Genomic DNA, 18,301 nt, shown 5'->3' with positions numbered 1-18,301 from the left:
GCCATTAAATACATTAATTCAAACCTCTTACTGCTGAATTCTATACAACACCACATTGCACTTGCAGGTAAATTCTGCTCCTTGCTGATCACACGTTCAGTCTTTGCTCCTCAATGCCTTGGAGACAAATTCTTGACCATTGTCCTCATTTCCTATAAGGCTTCACACTGCCTCGACTACCCAACCTCTTCCAGCTCTACACATTACTGCATCCATTTCAAATATTCTCTGGCTGAGTGGATCAGACAACATGTGCAATAGGAAAGCTACAATAAAAATAGAGCCTGTAGAACATCTTGCTTAATGTCAGATTTACTACTTCCATCCAGTGGGAATTCTCTGAGTGCCTTTATATTCCACACTTGGTGTTGACTGAAGTAGCTTTTTGTACAAATGCACAGTCAGATACGAACCAAAGTTCTGTTCTGGGAACAAGCAACAAACCAAAAACTGAAATTCCTCCATGGTACACACTATCTTTAAAAAATATCTTCTGCAAGAACACTCATATTGTAGAAAGTTAATTTGACATCTGATCACAAGTGGTCTACAGTCTCAGCTTCCAAACGCACCAATCCCTTTAAGGATTCTGCTTGGGTTGAAGTGGTAAGGATAGGAAAGCCAGGAGAGATTAGGAAAGCAAGTAAGCCTCAATATACTTGGGTCAGGCCCATTCTTTTTCCAATTCTCATTTACGCTGCTCATGGACTTAAATACAAGCAGACAATATATCAACTGCAGAGCCTAGGCCCTAGTTTGCAGTCAAAGGGGTTCAAGAAAGTCTCAATACTCTCAACAAACAGTATGAGGAAAATGGTATGAGATTAAATTCTGCTTTATGCAATACCATGTAAGTAGACTGTGGTAAACATGAGATCATATCCCTGGACAAAGGCAATTAGAGTCGAAAACTTTGGCGCTAGAAAAGCACAGCAGGTCAGGCAGCATCCGAGGAGCAGCAGTATCGACGTTTCAGGCATAAGCCCTGCCAAAGGCAATTGCACCCTGACAAAGAATTCATGGATATGGTCATTCAAAACGACATGAAATGGGTAGGTCAAGTGGACAGTAGGCTAAACTAAAATCATTCACTTTTTCCAGAATTCCTTTCTATGGCTATTCATCTTATTCATCTATTCTTTGATCAAAATGGTTGTGTCGGTGCAGCACTCCAGGCTCATACTTGCAAGTATTGCCCAGAGTAACAGATGATAGAAGTGTGCACTAAGGTTGATCAGTATTGGGTAAATAGCACCACCATTTATGTCACAAAGCTCAAAACTCTATACAAGCTTAAAAATTCAATACAAAATGTTAATTCAGCAAATCCCTCAACCAATCCACTCCATTTCAGAACTGGTTACAAGAATATCATTCCCAGAGTAAAGGAAATTCAAGAGGTTCAACTAAATTCAACCCCATGCTGATGTATTCTTATTCCTTGTGTGGTTTGGGTCTTCAATAAGAAAACTAATGGTAAAATCCACATGTAAGTCAGTATCTGAAAAATAGGATTGCTGTACTAGTCTGCAATATGATTTGATTCAACCTATTTTTTTTTAAACATTCCATCCACTATTTCCCCATTATGTGCTGAATTTGTCAATGTTTGTTAGAGTATAATTGCATATGTTCCCATTTTTTAAATCTGACTTTCGTGCGTGTAAATTTATCTATGCAAGTTACACTGTAATTCAGCATTTAGTGTGTAAATGTGTCTCATTAAGAAAATAATATTAGTCTTATTCTTGGAAGTTTCTCTAGGCATGTTCCTCTAGTTATCTCAATTACTTCAACAACCTTGCCTCGTCATCCAAAAACAAAAGCACCAGGAAGTAAGCGCTTTCCTTTTTTGTCTATAAAAGAAACATTGTTTATTCTGCTGTGTTAAGACTTTGTAACTCCTCTAACTTGCGATCAAATCTATTACTTTAGTAACAATACTTTAAGTTCTAACATTATGTCCTTGGAGTGATATTAATTGGGATAAAAAGTAGACAAACAGGGCAGGCAGCATCTGAGGAGCAGGAGAATCAGCGTTTCGGGCATAAGCCCTTCCTGATGAAGAGTTTGTGCCCGAAACGTTGATTCTCCTGCTCCTTGGATGCCGCCTGACCTGCTGTGCTTTTCCAGCACCACACTCTCGACTCTGACCTGCAGTCCTCACTTTCTCCCAGAAACAGGCCATTCAACCCTATGGCAAGAATATCAAAACAAGAATTGCATTTTTAGACAAATCAAATTTTTTTTTTAAAAACAAGCTGAAGTGATTTTAACTTACATCAAGACAGCAGTTTACATTATTTTACATATCCCACTTTCCAAACCAAGGAACGGGAGACAGAAAGTCTACAAAACTCGCCAAAGACAATGGCACACTTGTCCCTCGAGACAGAGAGAGCTCGCTGTGTCTGTGGAAGCCACCTACAGCTGAAAACAAACCAAAGCTTAACTGCTTGAACAAAAAGAACTTGATTTTTAAAACCTCTCGAAAGGAGCTAATTTAATTATAATTGGAATATACAATTGTGTTTGAAGCTGGAGAGAGGTCACATGACAAGGCCAAGTGTGGTTTAAGCATCGTTTTGGGCAGAATTAACCGAAGAGGCATGCTAGATGATTCTGTGGATAAAGCATGTCGGGGTATGGCAACAAAAGCAGGACATAAGCATTAGGTAACGATGCTCTTTTAATGAACCTGTACAGGCACAATGGACTGAAAGGTACCCTACTGCACTGTAACACTACAGCAAAGAATCCAAATGGGTCTACTGTCCCCCTCTCTAGCTAACTAGCGAAGCTCAGATCTGCCTGTTAAATTGATGGTGACAGTAAATTTTCTTAAAGAATGATCTGCTGCAGTTTTAAGTCACCTCATCACTGCAAGCAAGACAATGGAGTTCAGTCTACAGTAAGACGGGACATCAAACTATGAACTGCTTTTATTATTTTACAGACTCAGGCTTGGCGACTTAGCGCCCCTCCCCCCCCAGTAATCTGCATCTTATGGATGTGGATTTTCCATGTGCATATGTGAAAATCAAAATGTATGTTAACATTTTATTGAGGTCAGCTTTAGCAAAATAAAAACTGTCTTTGTTAAACTTAGGAAAACCTATCTGCCTGGTTCTTTATGATCACAGCACGTAAACAGTTCAGCACACAGTAAATCGGCAAAGATATCCTTTGTACAAAACAAAAAGAGAAACCTGTTGCAGCCGAAAAAGCCCTCAACAGCTGCTCTGGATAGATCCCACTGCCAATGAATTCCAGCTCAAAAAGATTGGAAGATATTCTGAACTGTAACAGAGGTAAGCAGCTGGCATGCCACTCATCAACGTTACTCATAAAATCTTACGACTTAAGGAGCAAATTTGAAAAATGCAAAAGAGAATACGGTTTGATGATATGTAACAGTGACACAACGTCTTAGGTTTACTTGCCAACTGTTCTGTAGTAACAAACCAAAACTCTGCCTGATGATCTACAAGACTGAAGTCTTTTTATAAAAGCAAGCTGTTCTAACGCTCAATGATTGCTTTGAAATCAGACGATTTTACTGTCTCTGAAATCATAAGGTAATCAAAACAGATCTTTATTAATCTGGGGAAGGTTACAGGCATATTGGAATTCATTGGTTCCTGCCAGAAATATTAATATTACATCAGCACTAGGATTACATCCAGACTCTGGTAAATCCATTCTCAAGTACTGCCAAAAGCACTGGTCTCCGAGATTGAGCCCGAGGTCCAGCCAGCACCAGGCACGTTCCGAGGCACCAGACCTCACAATCCCAAACAAGGTTCTGCACTGTGCTGGCCTTAGCAGCACAGAGACCACCTTTTAGAAGATTCACCTTGGATGAAGAGATATGCCTCCCCACTTTGACAATTACAGAATTCCCAAGCTAATCTTTTATGGGCAACTGTCTCAGGACAAGAGACATGAAATCTAACTGATAAAGACAGGGAAGACAGAAGATGAACGCAAACTGACAAAAACAAACAAACTGTGTAAACTTTTCTATGGTATTAAGATCATCATTAATTTTCTTTTATTTTTATAATTTTTTGTTTGGAGTTGAAAGTTGCAATTGAGAATTGAACTTTGACCAATAGCTTGTTGTAAAAGAAAAGAGAACGAAAGACTGATGCTTACTCCTGGGAGCTGGCATGGAAAAACAATGCAGGTTAATTACTGCTCTAAGGACACTGCAGACAATTCAACAGCAACATGTTGTTAATGCTCAAGGACCCCCAGTCACCGTCCATTTTAATTCCCCTCCCTTTCCGGTGTGACCATTCTTGGCCTCCTCCCTTGCCACAACGAACCACACCTCACACCAATGACAAATACCTCATATTCTGCCTGGACAGCCGACAACCTGGAGGACTCACCCCACCCCGTCCCTTCCACTCCTCCCAGCCACCAACCAGATTCATTCCTCCCATTGACCAACCAGGCCATACCCTCGACCTGTCTTCACCTATCCCCACTTCACCACCCTGCCCCTGCCATCTCCTTAATCTGCAGCTCCACCCAAACCCACTCCAAGTCCTGAAGGTAGGTTATACCCGAAACATCAGCTCCTGACGCTGCCTGGCTTGCTGTGTTCTTCCAGCCTCCTGCCTTGGATTCCAGCATCCACAGTTTTTTTTGTCTCTAATGCTCAAGGACAGGCAGCTGATTGGATGCTAAATGGGTCAACTAAGGGAGGACCAGTGCTGACCAGCCAATCACAGGGCACGTTGAAAAGAAAGAAAACTAGCAGCGAAATGGCTCTGAGTGGGCTTTTGGGGAGGAGGCGGTTTTGCCTTAGAAGCTGCCAGACTTCTAAGCTTTTTTTTTATTTTACCCTCTCTAGTCATTCTCCAGCGCGAGAATACAGTCCTGTGTGGCTGCAATACAACCCATTGTGAAAGGATTTCATGAGGCCTGGAATTCATTGTTGAAATGGTTATCAAACTGACATATCACAATGCTTTTATTTTCATTTTTATATATATTCCTTAACTGTGTCTGTCTGTCAGTGAGTGTAGGGGTTTATGATCAAAAAAGATTGTGACTTTGATCATAGATATTAATTAGATGTCCTTGTTCATCTGCTGCTAAAGTTACATTCTTAATAATAAATTGTTAATCTTTGTTTAAGTTATAAATGCACTGTCCAAGATCTGTTATTTGTAAAGTCTGGTTAGAAACTATTGAGCAATTTTAAGGGTCATTGAATGTTTTAAGATTACTGTGTTTTGAATCCAGTGATAAAGAGGCTAATTTGTTCGTAATAATAGGAAGCATTTGGATAAAATTAAAGGCAGTGAGGAGAATTTATAATGGGGAACAGAAAAATGATTACTTTATGTCTGTTTTCACTGAGGAAAATACTAGAACTAGTTGAAGAAAATTAGCATTAAGGAGAAAATTATATTGGGAGCTAAAAGCTGAAAAATCTCTAACATCTTCATCCCAGGGTGCCGAAGGAGGTGGCTATAGAAACAGCCAATGCATTGGTGATTATTGTTCAAAACTCTATGTACTCCAGAACGATTCCTGCAGATTAGAAGGTAGCAAATGCCACCCCATTATTTAAGAGGGGAAATGAGAGAGAAAAGGAACTAAGACCCGTTATCCTTACATTGGTAGTGTGAAAAACACTTGAGTCTATTTTAAAAGATGGCATAAATAGACACATGGATTATAATGATCTGATTGGATGGAGTCAGCTTGAATTTGTAGATAAGAAATTGTGCTTGATGAATTTGGAGTTTTCAAAAGATATTCCTAACACAATTGATAAAGAGGAGCTAGTAGACTTAGATTTTTAGAAGGCTTTTGATAAAGTCCCATACAGGAAACTGGTTAGAAAAAAAAAGGCATATAGGATAGGAGGTCATATATTGCCATGGAATAATGGTGCTTTCTGTTTTTCTGTTCATTTTTCTGTTCTGAAGAAGGGTCACTGGACCCGAAACATTAATTCTGCTTCCTCTCCACAGATGCAGCCAGACCTGCTGAGTTTCTCCTGCAATTTCTGTTTTTGTTTCATCCTTGGTGTTTGCAGGCTGAGACGGGTACTTGGGCCACAGCACTTTACAATATATATCAATGATTTGGAGGCAGGAAACACAATGTAATTGTTCAAATGTATGGATGATACAATGCTAATATTATAAGGAAGATGTAAAGAGCATCAGGAGAATGCGGACAGGCCTAGTGAATGGTCAAGAACATGGGAGGTGGAATATAATCTGGGAAAAAATAAGGTTATCCATTTTAGTAGAAGAACAGATGTATGGAGTATTTATCAAATAGAAATTTGGAAATTGTTGATAAATAAAGGGACCAACAAGTACCCTAGTCAATAAATCACTGGGAACTAGCGTGGCTGCAGCGGCTATGAGGAGCAATCATGGAATGTTAGAGGACTTACCTCAATTGTATAGGAATTGGTTAGACTGTGTCTGCAGTACTGTGCAGAGTTTTGGTCTCCTTATCTCAGGAAATATACTATTGCCACAAGGGGAGTTCAACCAAGGTTGAACCAGACTTACTCCCAGGCTGACAGAATTGTTCGAGAAAGATTGGACGAACTGGGCCTTGTATTCGCCAGAGCTTTGAGAGATGATCTCAATGAAACTTGCAAAATACTTAAAAAGGGATCGAGAGGGTAGATTCAGGAAGATGTTTCCCTTGATTGGGGAGTTGAAAACTGGGGTCACAATTTAAAAATAAGAGGGATGCCAGTTAGGTCTGAGGTGAGGAGAAATTATTTTACTCAGAGGATTGTGAATCTTCAGAATTCTCTGCCACCGAGGGGCTTGAAAGCTCAATCTTTGAGAATGTTTAAGGTACAGATTCGCAGATTTCTGATTACCTGCAGCACACAGGGTTATGGAAATATAGTGGATAAAAGTCACTGAGAAGTGTCCACTTAGCCCTAAGAGTACTGAATGACAGGCAGGTTTGACAGGCTGAACAGCCTACTACTGCTCCAGCGTTTTTCAAACCTCTCCCCACTGCAGCTAACTGGCTCATGAGCACTCCTCGTGACAGAGTCATCGTTTTTAGTATGTCCGAGCTGTTGATGATTTGATCTTCCTTGCACTCTCTCTTGACTGGAGAGTCAAATGTGAGATCTACGTGGACGTCCATAGAACTGGAGATTCATATTCTCATTGTTGGCATTTAGGGAAACTTCTGCAGCTACACCCTCTCCAGCCACTCCTGGCCACATTAGATGTTGTAAGCCCAGTGTAAGTAAAAGTAAAATAAGCCATCACAGTCCCAGAGGACCATAGGACTGCTCTCTCATTAGACAGAGATGACTGACTTAACCACTGTGGGCAGTGGTTAAGAAGCAGAGTCCTTCATGGTAACCTCAGCCAGTGTGGGAAATGCCGTTGGCATCATTCTGCATCACAGAGCAACCATCCAGCCAACTGAACTAGCCGATCTCCATATTTGAGAGTTGATATATTGTTAAAAAACAAAGTTTAAAGATTTATATTTAGCTTTAGGATATAAACTCTTGATGGGCTAATTATAGAAATAGGGAGGGGCAGAAATTATTTATGATGTTCATTGTAAAAACGTTCGGAGAGTAAGGAATCCCATTTTTCTAAATAAAGCTTTTCATACCATTTATTTGCAAACGGGACTCATTGAACAATAGATATATCTGTCCTACTTTGATAACACATACATTGACATAAACATCTGAGAAAAATACATTTGCATTGCAAATGTACACACACTAATTACCACAAGGCACATTGTAAAACAAAATGATTACAGGAACAGTGAAAAGATAACTTCCTTGCTTCTGTTGTCATACTCTATCCTCAGCTGAGGGGTCAAGTGCCAACGTGGAGATGCAAAAGGTCAACACAACTTCTTGTGAGCGTGGAAACACCTGTTTTGAAGGGATGGGAGTGGAAATGTTCAGGCAGGAAACGCTGGCGTACATTCACAGCAGCAACCAGCTGCAGCAGCCCCTGCTCACAGCTGTGCAATTGTGTGCAGCTGTCTTCATTTCACCTTGGCAGGGTGCGAAACAAACTATTTTACAAGGATAATATAAGATGTTTATTCAGATATAAATATTGGAATAAAAATGTTTATACTTTTGAAACAAAGAGGGACATGTTAAGTCTCTTTGTCCTTTTTATGTTTATCTCCTATTTTAGATTCTCCTCTACATCTGGAAGTCACATTCACAGGAGAAGTCCAACAGCATTTAATCAACTTAACAAATAAAAATTTTATGAAAGTATGGCTGAACTATGAAATAAAAGATTCTGGCAGTGAACCATGAAAGCAAGCTGATGTTACACAAAGGACCCTTATCCAATAGTGCAGACTAGTGGTAAACTGCAGGAATGTCCTGGGTTACCAGAAAAAAACTGGTTTGGAACTTTCAATTGATTTCTTGAATCATTGTTAGGAATAACATGAGAACTCAGCCACTCAGAACGTGCATGTTGACGACAAGAGCAGCATCTCTCGTTATCCTCGCCCCCAGCTTCCCAAGGGCAATTAGGGATAGGCAATAAATGCAGGCCAGCCAGCAATACCCTTTGACTCAATAACAAAGTACCAATGTTAAAGCTATGCCAGTCGGGCAATGCCCACATACTTACACAGCACCCCATTTCCTTTATCTGTCTGATTGCCACATCATGTTCTTCAATACATCAAATAAATCTTGGCATGAAGCATCTTGCTTATTCAGGGAATGTGTCCATAACAAATGGAAAACCCCACCACTCAGATAGAATTTGCGATTCTAATTTCTGCAATCTGAGTAGACCATTTGGCCCATCGAGTCTGCTCCACCACAGCAGATATGATCATCGCCGGTCTTTGGCTTCAACTCCACTTTCCTGCCCATTCCATATTCCCAGATTCTCAAGATCAAAAATATTCAACAGTGGAGCATTCACATCCCACTGGGGCAGTGTTTCAAAGTTGAGTTGGACTGAAGGGTCTGTTTCCATGCTGCATCAATCTATGACTCACAACCCATTGAGTGATACATCACAACCATAAATGATCAACCTCTTCTGAGACTTTGTCTGGATTCTGCAACAATCTTTTAGTGAAGCCCCTTCAGAACTATGCAGGTCTCAACGTCATCATCTCTCATTCTTCGAAACTGAAAGTAGCCCAGACACAACTTACTCAGTCGATCACAGGTCAACACACTTATGTCAGGGACTGATGCAGTGAATCTTCGCTACACCATCACCAATGCAAGTAAATGTTTTATTAAATATGGAGATGAAACTTGCAAAGGTATTTTAGCTGCACTCTGAACAAAGCTACAATTCCATCAAGACCTCTTTATTCCTACACTGCAACTCCTTTGCAATAAAAGCCAACATGCTTTCCTAATTGCTTGTTTAGCTTGCATATAAACTTTGCACTCCTTGTACGCATTACATCCAAGTCTCTCAATGTAAACATTTGCAAGCTTCATAAGTTTTTTAAAAAAATCTGCTTTTCTGTTCTTAAGACCAAAGTGAATAGCCATTCACTTCCCCCATTATCCTCCATCTGCTGCCTTGTTGTTCATCTCTATGCCTCTAAGTAAACAGATGCATATCATTGTGCAGCTTCTTGGTATCCTTGTATTGCTCAGCTTTGTATTGTCAGCAAGATACATTTATACATCCCCTCTGTCCATACAAATGACCCCAGGTCCCAATTTCCTACCACCTCAGCACATCACTGTGTTGCCATGCCAACATTTTTGTCTCAGTCCTGCTGGAGTAACACCACCTGATCTCCTACAGTTGGCCCTTACAGCCTTCAGGACTCAACCTGAAGTTTAATAATTTCAGAAGTGAATACCTTCTTTCATTACCAGACTTGACTCTTGATCTTTTCAGGCTGTTCCCAGCAGCCAACATTTTCAACTGTTCACAATTCCCTTTATCAGGACTAATTTCTTCCCAGTCTAATCATCATCATCAATTTTTTCCCCCTTTCTTTCTAGGCACCGTCTCCATCTATCCATCTCACCCCTTTCCCCACAGACCGCCCCCTCCTGTTGTCAGCATAAATACCATTTCCCAGCTGCTTTCAGTTCTAACGAAAGGTCACTGGACTCAAAACATTTAGTCTCCACAGATGCTGCCATACCTGCTGAATCTCTCCAGCACTCTTTTTATTTCAGACCTCCAGCACTCACAATTCTTTGTTTCATTTAAATAGATTTCTCTTTGTCTCTTTATGCAAGTCATTAATGTAGGTTGTAAATACCTGAGGAATCAACACTGATCCCTACAGCACTCCATTAACTACAGCTTCCCAACTTGCAAAAATTCCTCATTTATCTCTACTTTTAGCTCCCTTTCAAATAGACGATACACTATTTAAGCTAACATGCTACCCCAACTTAAGCCTTTATCTTGTATATTGTCCCTTTTTCTGGTATCTCTTCATTTGTCTTTTGGAAACTCATATATATGACATCTACAGGTTTGCCCTAACCATTCTATTTAGTACAGCCTCAAAAATACTAAGAAATTTGCAGCACAGGATTTCCCTTTCATAAAACCATACTGACTTTGACTGTCTGAACTATGATTTTCCAAGTGCATGGTTCAGCCTTCTTTCAGAATACATTCCAGAACTTTCCAGATGACTGCTGTCAGGCTCATCGTTGGTCACACTCTTCCTCCTTTCTTGAATAGTGTTACATTTGCCAACTTCCAATTTGCTAGGAACCTTCGATAATCTACAAACGTTTGAGAAGTTATAGCTGTGCACCCAACATCTTTGCAAATATTTCTTTTGGAACCCTGTGACATCTGCTGATATTTGTTGCCTTAATTTTCTCACTCTTCTTAACCATGCAGTTATCCTCTATTTCTGGAATGTAACTCATGTCTCCTACCATGAAGACAGACAAAACATTTGTACAACTTCTCTGTCATTTCCTCATTTCTCATGATAATTTGCCCTGCCTCTGCTTTTAAGAGATCAGTGTTTACTTTACCTACTCTCGTACTTTTTATGTACTTCTGGAAGCTCTTATAACCGATTTGTGTATTCATGGCTAGTTTACTCAATTTTATTTTGACTCAGTTATTAAATATTTGATACCTCTTTGCTAGTTTCTAGACACTTCCAATTCTCAAGCTTATCTTTGCCATATTATCAGCCTCTTCAATTTAATACTCGCCTTAACATCCTCAGTAAGTCACAAAGGAATCTTTGAGTTTTCTTTTTCCTCAACAGAATGCATTTCATTACATATTTTGAATTTTCTTTATGTTTCCCAATGCTAATTTATCTTTTAATCTATTTACCAGTCAATACCAGCCAGCTCTCTGCTCTTGCCCATGCATTGATGTTGTTTAAGATTCTTGCTTGCAATTGGAGTGGGTCACTTTCACACTTAGTATGGTATTCAATTATATTTTAATCAGTATTTCTCATCAGATTGTTTTTATGGAGATTACCAATTAATCCTGCCTCATTACACAGTACTAGGTTCTAAAATAGCTCCATCCTCAGCTGATTCCACAATGTGATAATCCAGGAAATTGCCACAGAACCTTGTCACTCATCCTTCAGATGATCTTTTCCAAATGATTGATCTAAGCAAACCAAGACTAAAGTCCCCCATGATTCCTGCATTGCCTTTGTTAAAAGCTTCAATCATTTCTTGTTTTATGTCCAACAGGATAAACATAGAAACTAGGAGCAGGAATAGGCCATTCAGCCCTTTGAGCCTGATCCACATTTCCAAGTGATCATGGCTGATCCTCTGTTTCAATGTCATCTTCCGGTTTTCTCTCCACACCCCTTGATGCCTTTAATACCTAAAATTTTATCCAACTCTTTCTTCAATGTACTCAGTGACCCAGCCTCCACAGGTTCATAATTCTTGAAGTGAAGAATTGTTTCCTCATCTTAGCCCTAAGTGGTCTATCCCGTAGGCCTGAGACTGTAATCTTTGGTTCTAGACTCCCCAACCCAGCATGCTCTCAGCATCTAGCCTGACCAACCCAGTTAGAAGTTTATATATTTCAATCAGATCACCTCTCATTCTTTCTAAACTAGTGAGTATAGGCCCAGTCGGACTAATATCTTCACATATGACAGTCCTGCCGCCCTCGGTATCAGTCTAGTGAACCCCCTCTGTACTTGATCAATGGTAAGCATAGTCTTTCTTTGGTAGGGAGACCAAAATGTGCAGTCGAGGTCTCACTAAGGCCTTGTATAATCGCAGTGAGACACCCCTACTTCTGAACTCAAATCCTCTGGCAATGAAGACCAACATACCATTTGCCTGCCTATTTGCATTGACAGGTGTACAAGGACATCCAGATCCATTTGTATATCTACACTTCCCAACATGTCACCATTTAAATAATAAGATCTTTTTGTTTTTCACAGCAAAGTGTATGACTTCCATCATGAGCTTGCCCACAGACTCAACATGTCTAGATTGCTCTGAAATGACCTTTCATCCTCCACAGAACTCTCAATCTCACCTAGTCTTGTCTCATCAGCAAATCTGGAAATGTTGCATTTGGTTCCCTTATCCAGGTCATTTATAATTGATCATGAATAGGTTAGTAAGTGCCTCTAAACTATAAACTATTCCCTATCAGCTTACTCAGGGTCCAGACAGGAAGCCAAGTTTCCGTAACAATTAAATGACAATAGTTACAATCAGTGTGTGTTTTCCCTGGGAAGGAGCTTTTTTAAAAAAAGTAATGTTAATTATGTGTGCCGTTTTTATCTGTACATGATTAAGGAAAAGACCAATCTAAAATTGGAGGAAGAAATTATTTGACTGGTTAAGTTTGAGTGGCACATTTAAAATTAATTGGAGGATAGATTACATTGACTTTTTTATTTTATTATTTGCACCTGTAATTTATTTGCAAAATCTGACACATTATAAACAATAATAATAGTGATTATTTGAGCCATCAAGTATAACAGGTTAGAAGTCAGATTTCCAGTGCTTTACATTTTGAAGGTGCAGAGTTTATTCCTCATGATTCAAAAATCAGTTGACCGCAAAATATTAGATTAGATTCCCTATAGTGCGGAAACAGGCCCTTCAGCCCAAAAGGTCCATACCAACCCTCTGAAGAGTAACTCACCCAGACCCATTTCCCCCTGACTAATGCACCTAACACTACGGGCAATTGAGCACGGCCAAGCCACCTGACCTGCACATCTTTGGACTGTGGGAGGAAACCGGAGCACCCGGAGGAAACCCACGCAGACACGGGGAGAATGTGCAAACTCCATGCAGACGGTTGCCCAAGGCTGAAATCAAACCCGGGTCTCTGGCGCTATGAGGCAGCAGTGCTAACCACTGAGCCACTGAGGCACCCAGAGTTACCCAGTAATTCAAATTAACCATTCAATAAATGCTATGGATACTTCACACCATCGTTGAGAAATCCCCTTCTTTTGCCTTTAGATCCGCAGACATGCATACACTCACTTTTAACATTTATATGTCTGAGTAAAATAATTCCCACACTGGCCGAGGTCAGGAAAGACTCTCCTTCTCAACCCAATCCCCTCAGAAATACAGTGACCCTCAGGTTAAAGCACCACAGTCTCTCTTTAATAAAGGAGCAGCCCGGTGGTCCAGTAGGACAATGGCAACTTTTATCTCCAAGTGAGATATTAAAAACACTTATGGAAATGTGTTGCTGGAGAAGCGCAGCAGGTCAGGCAGCATCCAGGGAACAGGAGAATCGACGTTTCGGGCATTAGCCCTTCTTCAGGAATGAGGAAAGTTGGTCCAGCAGGCTAAGATAAAAGATAGGGAGGAGGGACTTGGGGGAGGGGCGTCGGAAATGTGATAGGTGGAAAAAGGTCAAGGTGAGGGTGATAGGTCAGACTGGGGTGGGGGCGGAGAGGTCGGGAAGAAGATTGTAGGTTAGGGAGGCGGTGCTGAATTTGATGGATTTGACTGAGACAGGCTGGGGGGAGGGGAAATGAGGAAACTGGTGAAATCCAAGTTCATCCCTTGTGGTTGGAGGGTTCCTAGCCGGAAGATGAGGCGTTCTTCCTCCAACCGTCGTTTCGCTGTGGTCTGACGATGGAGGAGTCCAAAGACCTGCATATCCTTGGTGGAGTGGGAGGGGGAATTGAAATGTTGAGCTACAGGGTGGTTGGGTTGGTTGGTCCGGGTGTCCCAGAGGTGTTCTCTGAAACGCTCCGCAAGTAGGTGGCCTGTCTCCCCAATATAGAGGAGGCCACATCGGGTACAGAGGATGCAATAGATGCAATAGATTAAAAACACTTATGTCAGGTACAGTCAATGTGAAAACCCATTTTAAAAAGTTATGCACTTACTTGCAGAAGTATTTATTTAGAAACATAGAATTATATAAAATACAAAGCACAAAAACGGCCAGTTGGCAAAACAAGTCCACACTGGTGTTTCTTCTATCATCCTTTGCAATCTAACTCCATCAGCATCACTCCTTATTCCCTTCTCCTTCAACTGTTTGCCTAGCTTCTCCATATACTCATGCAATCCCTATAACAGCGAGGAAGTAGGCCACTCAGCCCATTGAGCCCACATCATCCCTCCATAATGTAATATCTCATACTTAACTACCTTGCCAAGTTATTTGTCAATTGCCTGCTCATTCTATGTGTTTACCAATGGTTCCCCCCATAACTTGTTGCAGCCCACTCAGAACTGGTTAATCCTCCAGATTTATGTCATTCACAAATTTAGAAATTTTTGCTCTTGATTTCACCAAAGTCTAAACTGTCAATATCTTTGACAAATAGAAGCCCCAGGTCTTTGTGGGACCCCAGTTGAGACCTGCTCAAATCCGACGTATTTCACCTGACTCCCGGATGGCCAACTTGCCACCACACAGTTCTCTATTCTACAACTTGCATGGTCTATTGAATGGTGGAACAGGCTTGAAGGGCCAAATGGCCTCCTTGTATTCCAAAGACCGAGGTTTTGAATAATTATTTTATTGATTAGGTTCTTTGTGCCATCTTATTAAAAGATATTTGAAAGTCAAAGTAAATGATAACTGCTGCATTACCCTTGTCCACTCTTTCTGTTACTTCTTCAAAGAATCACAAAGTTGGTTTCACAGCACCATACTCTTTAGAAATCGCTGTGGCTCTACAAGGTTTTCTAACACGTGCGATGGCTCTGATGACATGTATAATCTAATTTTACGTTAGGTCCAGATTAAGCACAACTACATTCAACTCAGGGAGTGCTACAGTCTGTCTTAGCCTGCAGCTAATTTACCATTCCACTGGTTATTTTCAAGACATTAGGAGCATAAGGCAGCCCCACTTAATGTACTGGACCTCCCGCACCACAAAGTGTTAGTAAGTCGGCAAACATTGAACCACTTTGAAACTTCCCATCTGGAGAAATACTGAGGTCTCTGAACCCCAGCCAGATGATGAGATTTGCTGAACATTCAGCAACAAGCATTCAAACCCCATGCTATGACTTGTCCGAGGACTGCACCTCAACATGGTGAGAAGGCCATGTGCTCCCATAGCCCTGGAGATATTCTGCTGGAGGTGCTACCCTTGTTGGGGAGGCACACATCAGACAGCTCAAACCGACAGAAGCCAGCCTAAAGGCAACACACTATTCACCAAGTCGAGGAGTCAGCTTAATGACCTGCACATGTAAAAATGACATTTTTCAAATAGAAATGGGGCTATTACAGATTGGCAAATGTAAACAACCATCTGCTTGTGATGAAGCAAGATAATACACTGATTGCAGTCAAATATCTTGCTCTGGACAGACTATAGTGGAAAGGACAGGTTCCCTCATGTGTCACTGGGCACAGGAGATTCCAGAAACCTTGACAAAGGGAGTTCGTCCCAGCCGAGATAACTTACTGGCTGCCCCATCCCTAAATAAAGTGTCATCAGCAATTTTAATAAACAGCATGACCACACAGAGTGGAACTGCACTCCCTGTTTCAGAGGTACTGCCATACCTGTGACAGCTGCACTGTAAGATCTTCAAAAGCAGATGAACTGCCTTTAGTCGTTGATGTCCCATTTGCTGACAGGCCACACCCACTTGCCACTCCCAGATTTCCGCCATTGGAAGGTGTGGGAGAATCCTCTCCTCTGAAACCATTTGCTTGAGTATCTCAAACCCTGGTGAGGAAGAAGAGCACATCAGGACAGGAGGCCAAAGAATGGGAAATGTCTGCAGCAAGCCCCTTGCCATTCAGAGGTGTAGCTAAACTCCTTAACCAACAGTGGCAAACTCGCACAACTGAAACACGAAACTGCCGTTACGCAATTGGAGGAGGAGGGGATTGGTTGCTTTTACATAACAAGTCCCAATGATTTTACACAAAAATCACTTTTAATAGGTTTAGATCCTTCTCCAATTATAGTAAGTACACCATAAATCTAGAAAATGCATTGAAAACAAGCAGCACGAGTAAATTAAAACAAAATCTGGTCTTATTATCAATTTCAAACACCTAGGATTAATTTGTCAAAAAACATAGGTTTGCAGTTCTGTGCATGGGTGCAGCTATTTCTAACAGATGATAGTACAGATCATTCAGCAGACGTGAGAATACAAGTCATAAAGTGAGCAGAGTGACAGCAGATGGGACCGTGAGAGGGGAGGTAATGGGACAGGCATGGAAAAGGGGAAAGAGGGGGTGCAACTATGGCACAACTGGAGGGGAGGGGGAGAACTGGAGAGTTGGGGGGATACTGGAGAGGAAGAGGTGGAACTGAAGAGGAAGCGGGGGGGGGGCGACTGGATGGGAGGGGAGAGTGACAGAAGTGGGGGAATGACAGGGTTGGGGGGACGGCAGGTGTGGGGGACTGGAGAGGATGGGGACAGATGACTGGAGCATGGTCGGCATTGGAGAGAAGGGGGGGGGGCTGGAGAGGAGGATAGGAGTTGGATGGGAGTGACTGGAGAGGAGGGCGAGTACGACTGGGGTGGGAGAGGCAACTGGAGAGGACTGGGGGGCGACTGAAGAGGTAGGGACTGTGACTGGGGGAAGATCTGGATGGCCGAGAGTCGGGAGTGAGGGGGCCGAGAGTGTGACAGCATCGTGATAATATTTAATATTTATCCATATAAAGGAGATAGTAGAGTAGATGACCAAACGCTCAGTATGAAGGGTAGGTTTTAAATGGCGTGCTAAAATAGGAAGTGAAGATGGGGGCAGAGAAGTTTGTGGAGGTAATTCCAGAGCTGAAGGTCCAAATACAAAATGTACAGCACTTAAAAATGGGCCAATGCTGCATTCTCTTCAATGCATTCACATCCTTCTTAAAGTGTGATATCCAGAACTGTACACAACACTCCAGCTAACATCAGACAAGTGCCTTGTGCCATGACACAGAATAAGAGAGAACAGACAACAGATGCAAAAGAAAGAAAATAGTAGACAGACTAGAAAGGAAAGAGAGAAGAAAAGAAGAAAGCAAAAGAGCAAAGATTATCAGACAGAAATTAGGTGACTTTCCCCATGAATGGATATACTCACCAGTCAGGAACCGTCCACGGTGACCTCCTGTCACTGTGAATTTATAACCCCAGTCATTGGTGTCTAAGTCTGATATAAACCTGTAATACAGTGTATCACCTAGAAGAAATTTTAAAAATCATGTCCATTACGTGAGAAATGCTATTGTGAAAAAATAGAAATCAACATGAGAAAAATAAACATTGCACAGGGCCCAACAATCTGGATATAAGTAATAAACAGATCAACATCTGTGCATCACCAGGTTTTGGTGTAAAATGTGGCTGAACACAACTATTCAAGTCAGATATATTGAAGTAATCAGTTCTGGTTTCTTTTGAGGTTGTTTCTTTCTGAAAATTCATTTTCAGAAAAAGGGGCTCATTTCCCAAGATAACGTTGTGCTGAGTTTTGAATCAGTAGACAGAAAAATGCTAACTACAACACAATAGTGGGGAATTATACTACTAGGCCAATCATTTACACAAGTTCAAATCCCAACAATTTGAGAATTTGTACTAAATAAGACATTAGATGGTCTTAAAATCCTAAAATGCCCATTACTCAGTCCCACATTCATGTAACCTGTAAAAATTTCTGCTGTAGCTGTATGGATGAATATTAAACGCTGAAGTTACTAGAGAGGACCACATCCTGAGAACAAACTAAAATAAATTTCTTTCAGAGAATACTATAATAGATCATTTGTGAGCTGTTCGAAGTTATTTTTAGGCATATCCAGATGGACATAGCTCCCTTGTTCTGGATTCTGTGGTGATTGTGGGAAAGGATTCAAAAGTGGAGCA

General features: G+C 41.1%; 1 protein-coding gene across 3 annotated transcripts in view; it reads right to left on the bottom strand.

The window, feature by feature from the left end:
* The window catches only part of zzef1 (zinc finger, ZZ-type with EF hand domain 1), a 260,425-nt gene that overhangs the window by 27,295 nt on the left and 214,829 nt on the right, over window positions 1-18,301 (bottom strand). For all 3 annotated transcript variants that reach the window (XM_043718816.2, XM_043718818.2, XM_043718817.2), the window contains 2 exons: window positions 17,517-17,615; window positions 15,987-16,152 (listed from right to left, as the gene is read on the bottom strand). In XM_043718816.2, coding sequence (XP_043574751.2) covers window positions 15,987-16,152; window positions 17,517-17,615 — 265 coding nt within the window. The remainder of the gene's footprint in view (window positions 1-15,986; window positions 16,153-17,516; window positions 17,616-18,301) is intronic.

Source organism: Chiloscyllium plagiosum, unplaced genomic scaffold (assembly GCF_037043375.1).
Source record: "Chiloscyllium plagiosum isolate Xiang-an unplaced genomic scaffold, Cpla_swu_hap1 HiC_scaffold_31, whole genome shotgun sequence".
NCBI classification, from domain to species: Eukaryota; Metazoa; Chordata; class Chondrichthyes; order Orectolobiformes; family Hemiscylliidae; genus Chiloscyllium; species Chiloscyllium plagiosum.
Note: the sequence above shows the minus strand (reverse complement) of the source record. Positions and strands in the feature narration are given on the sequence as shown.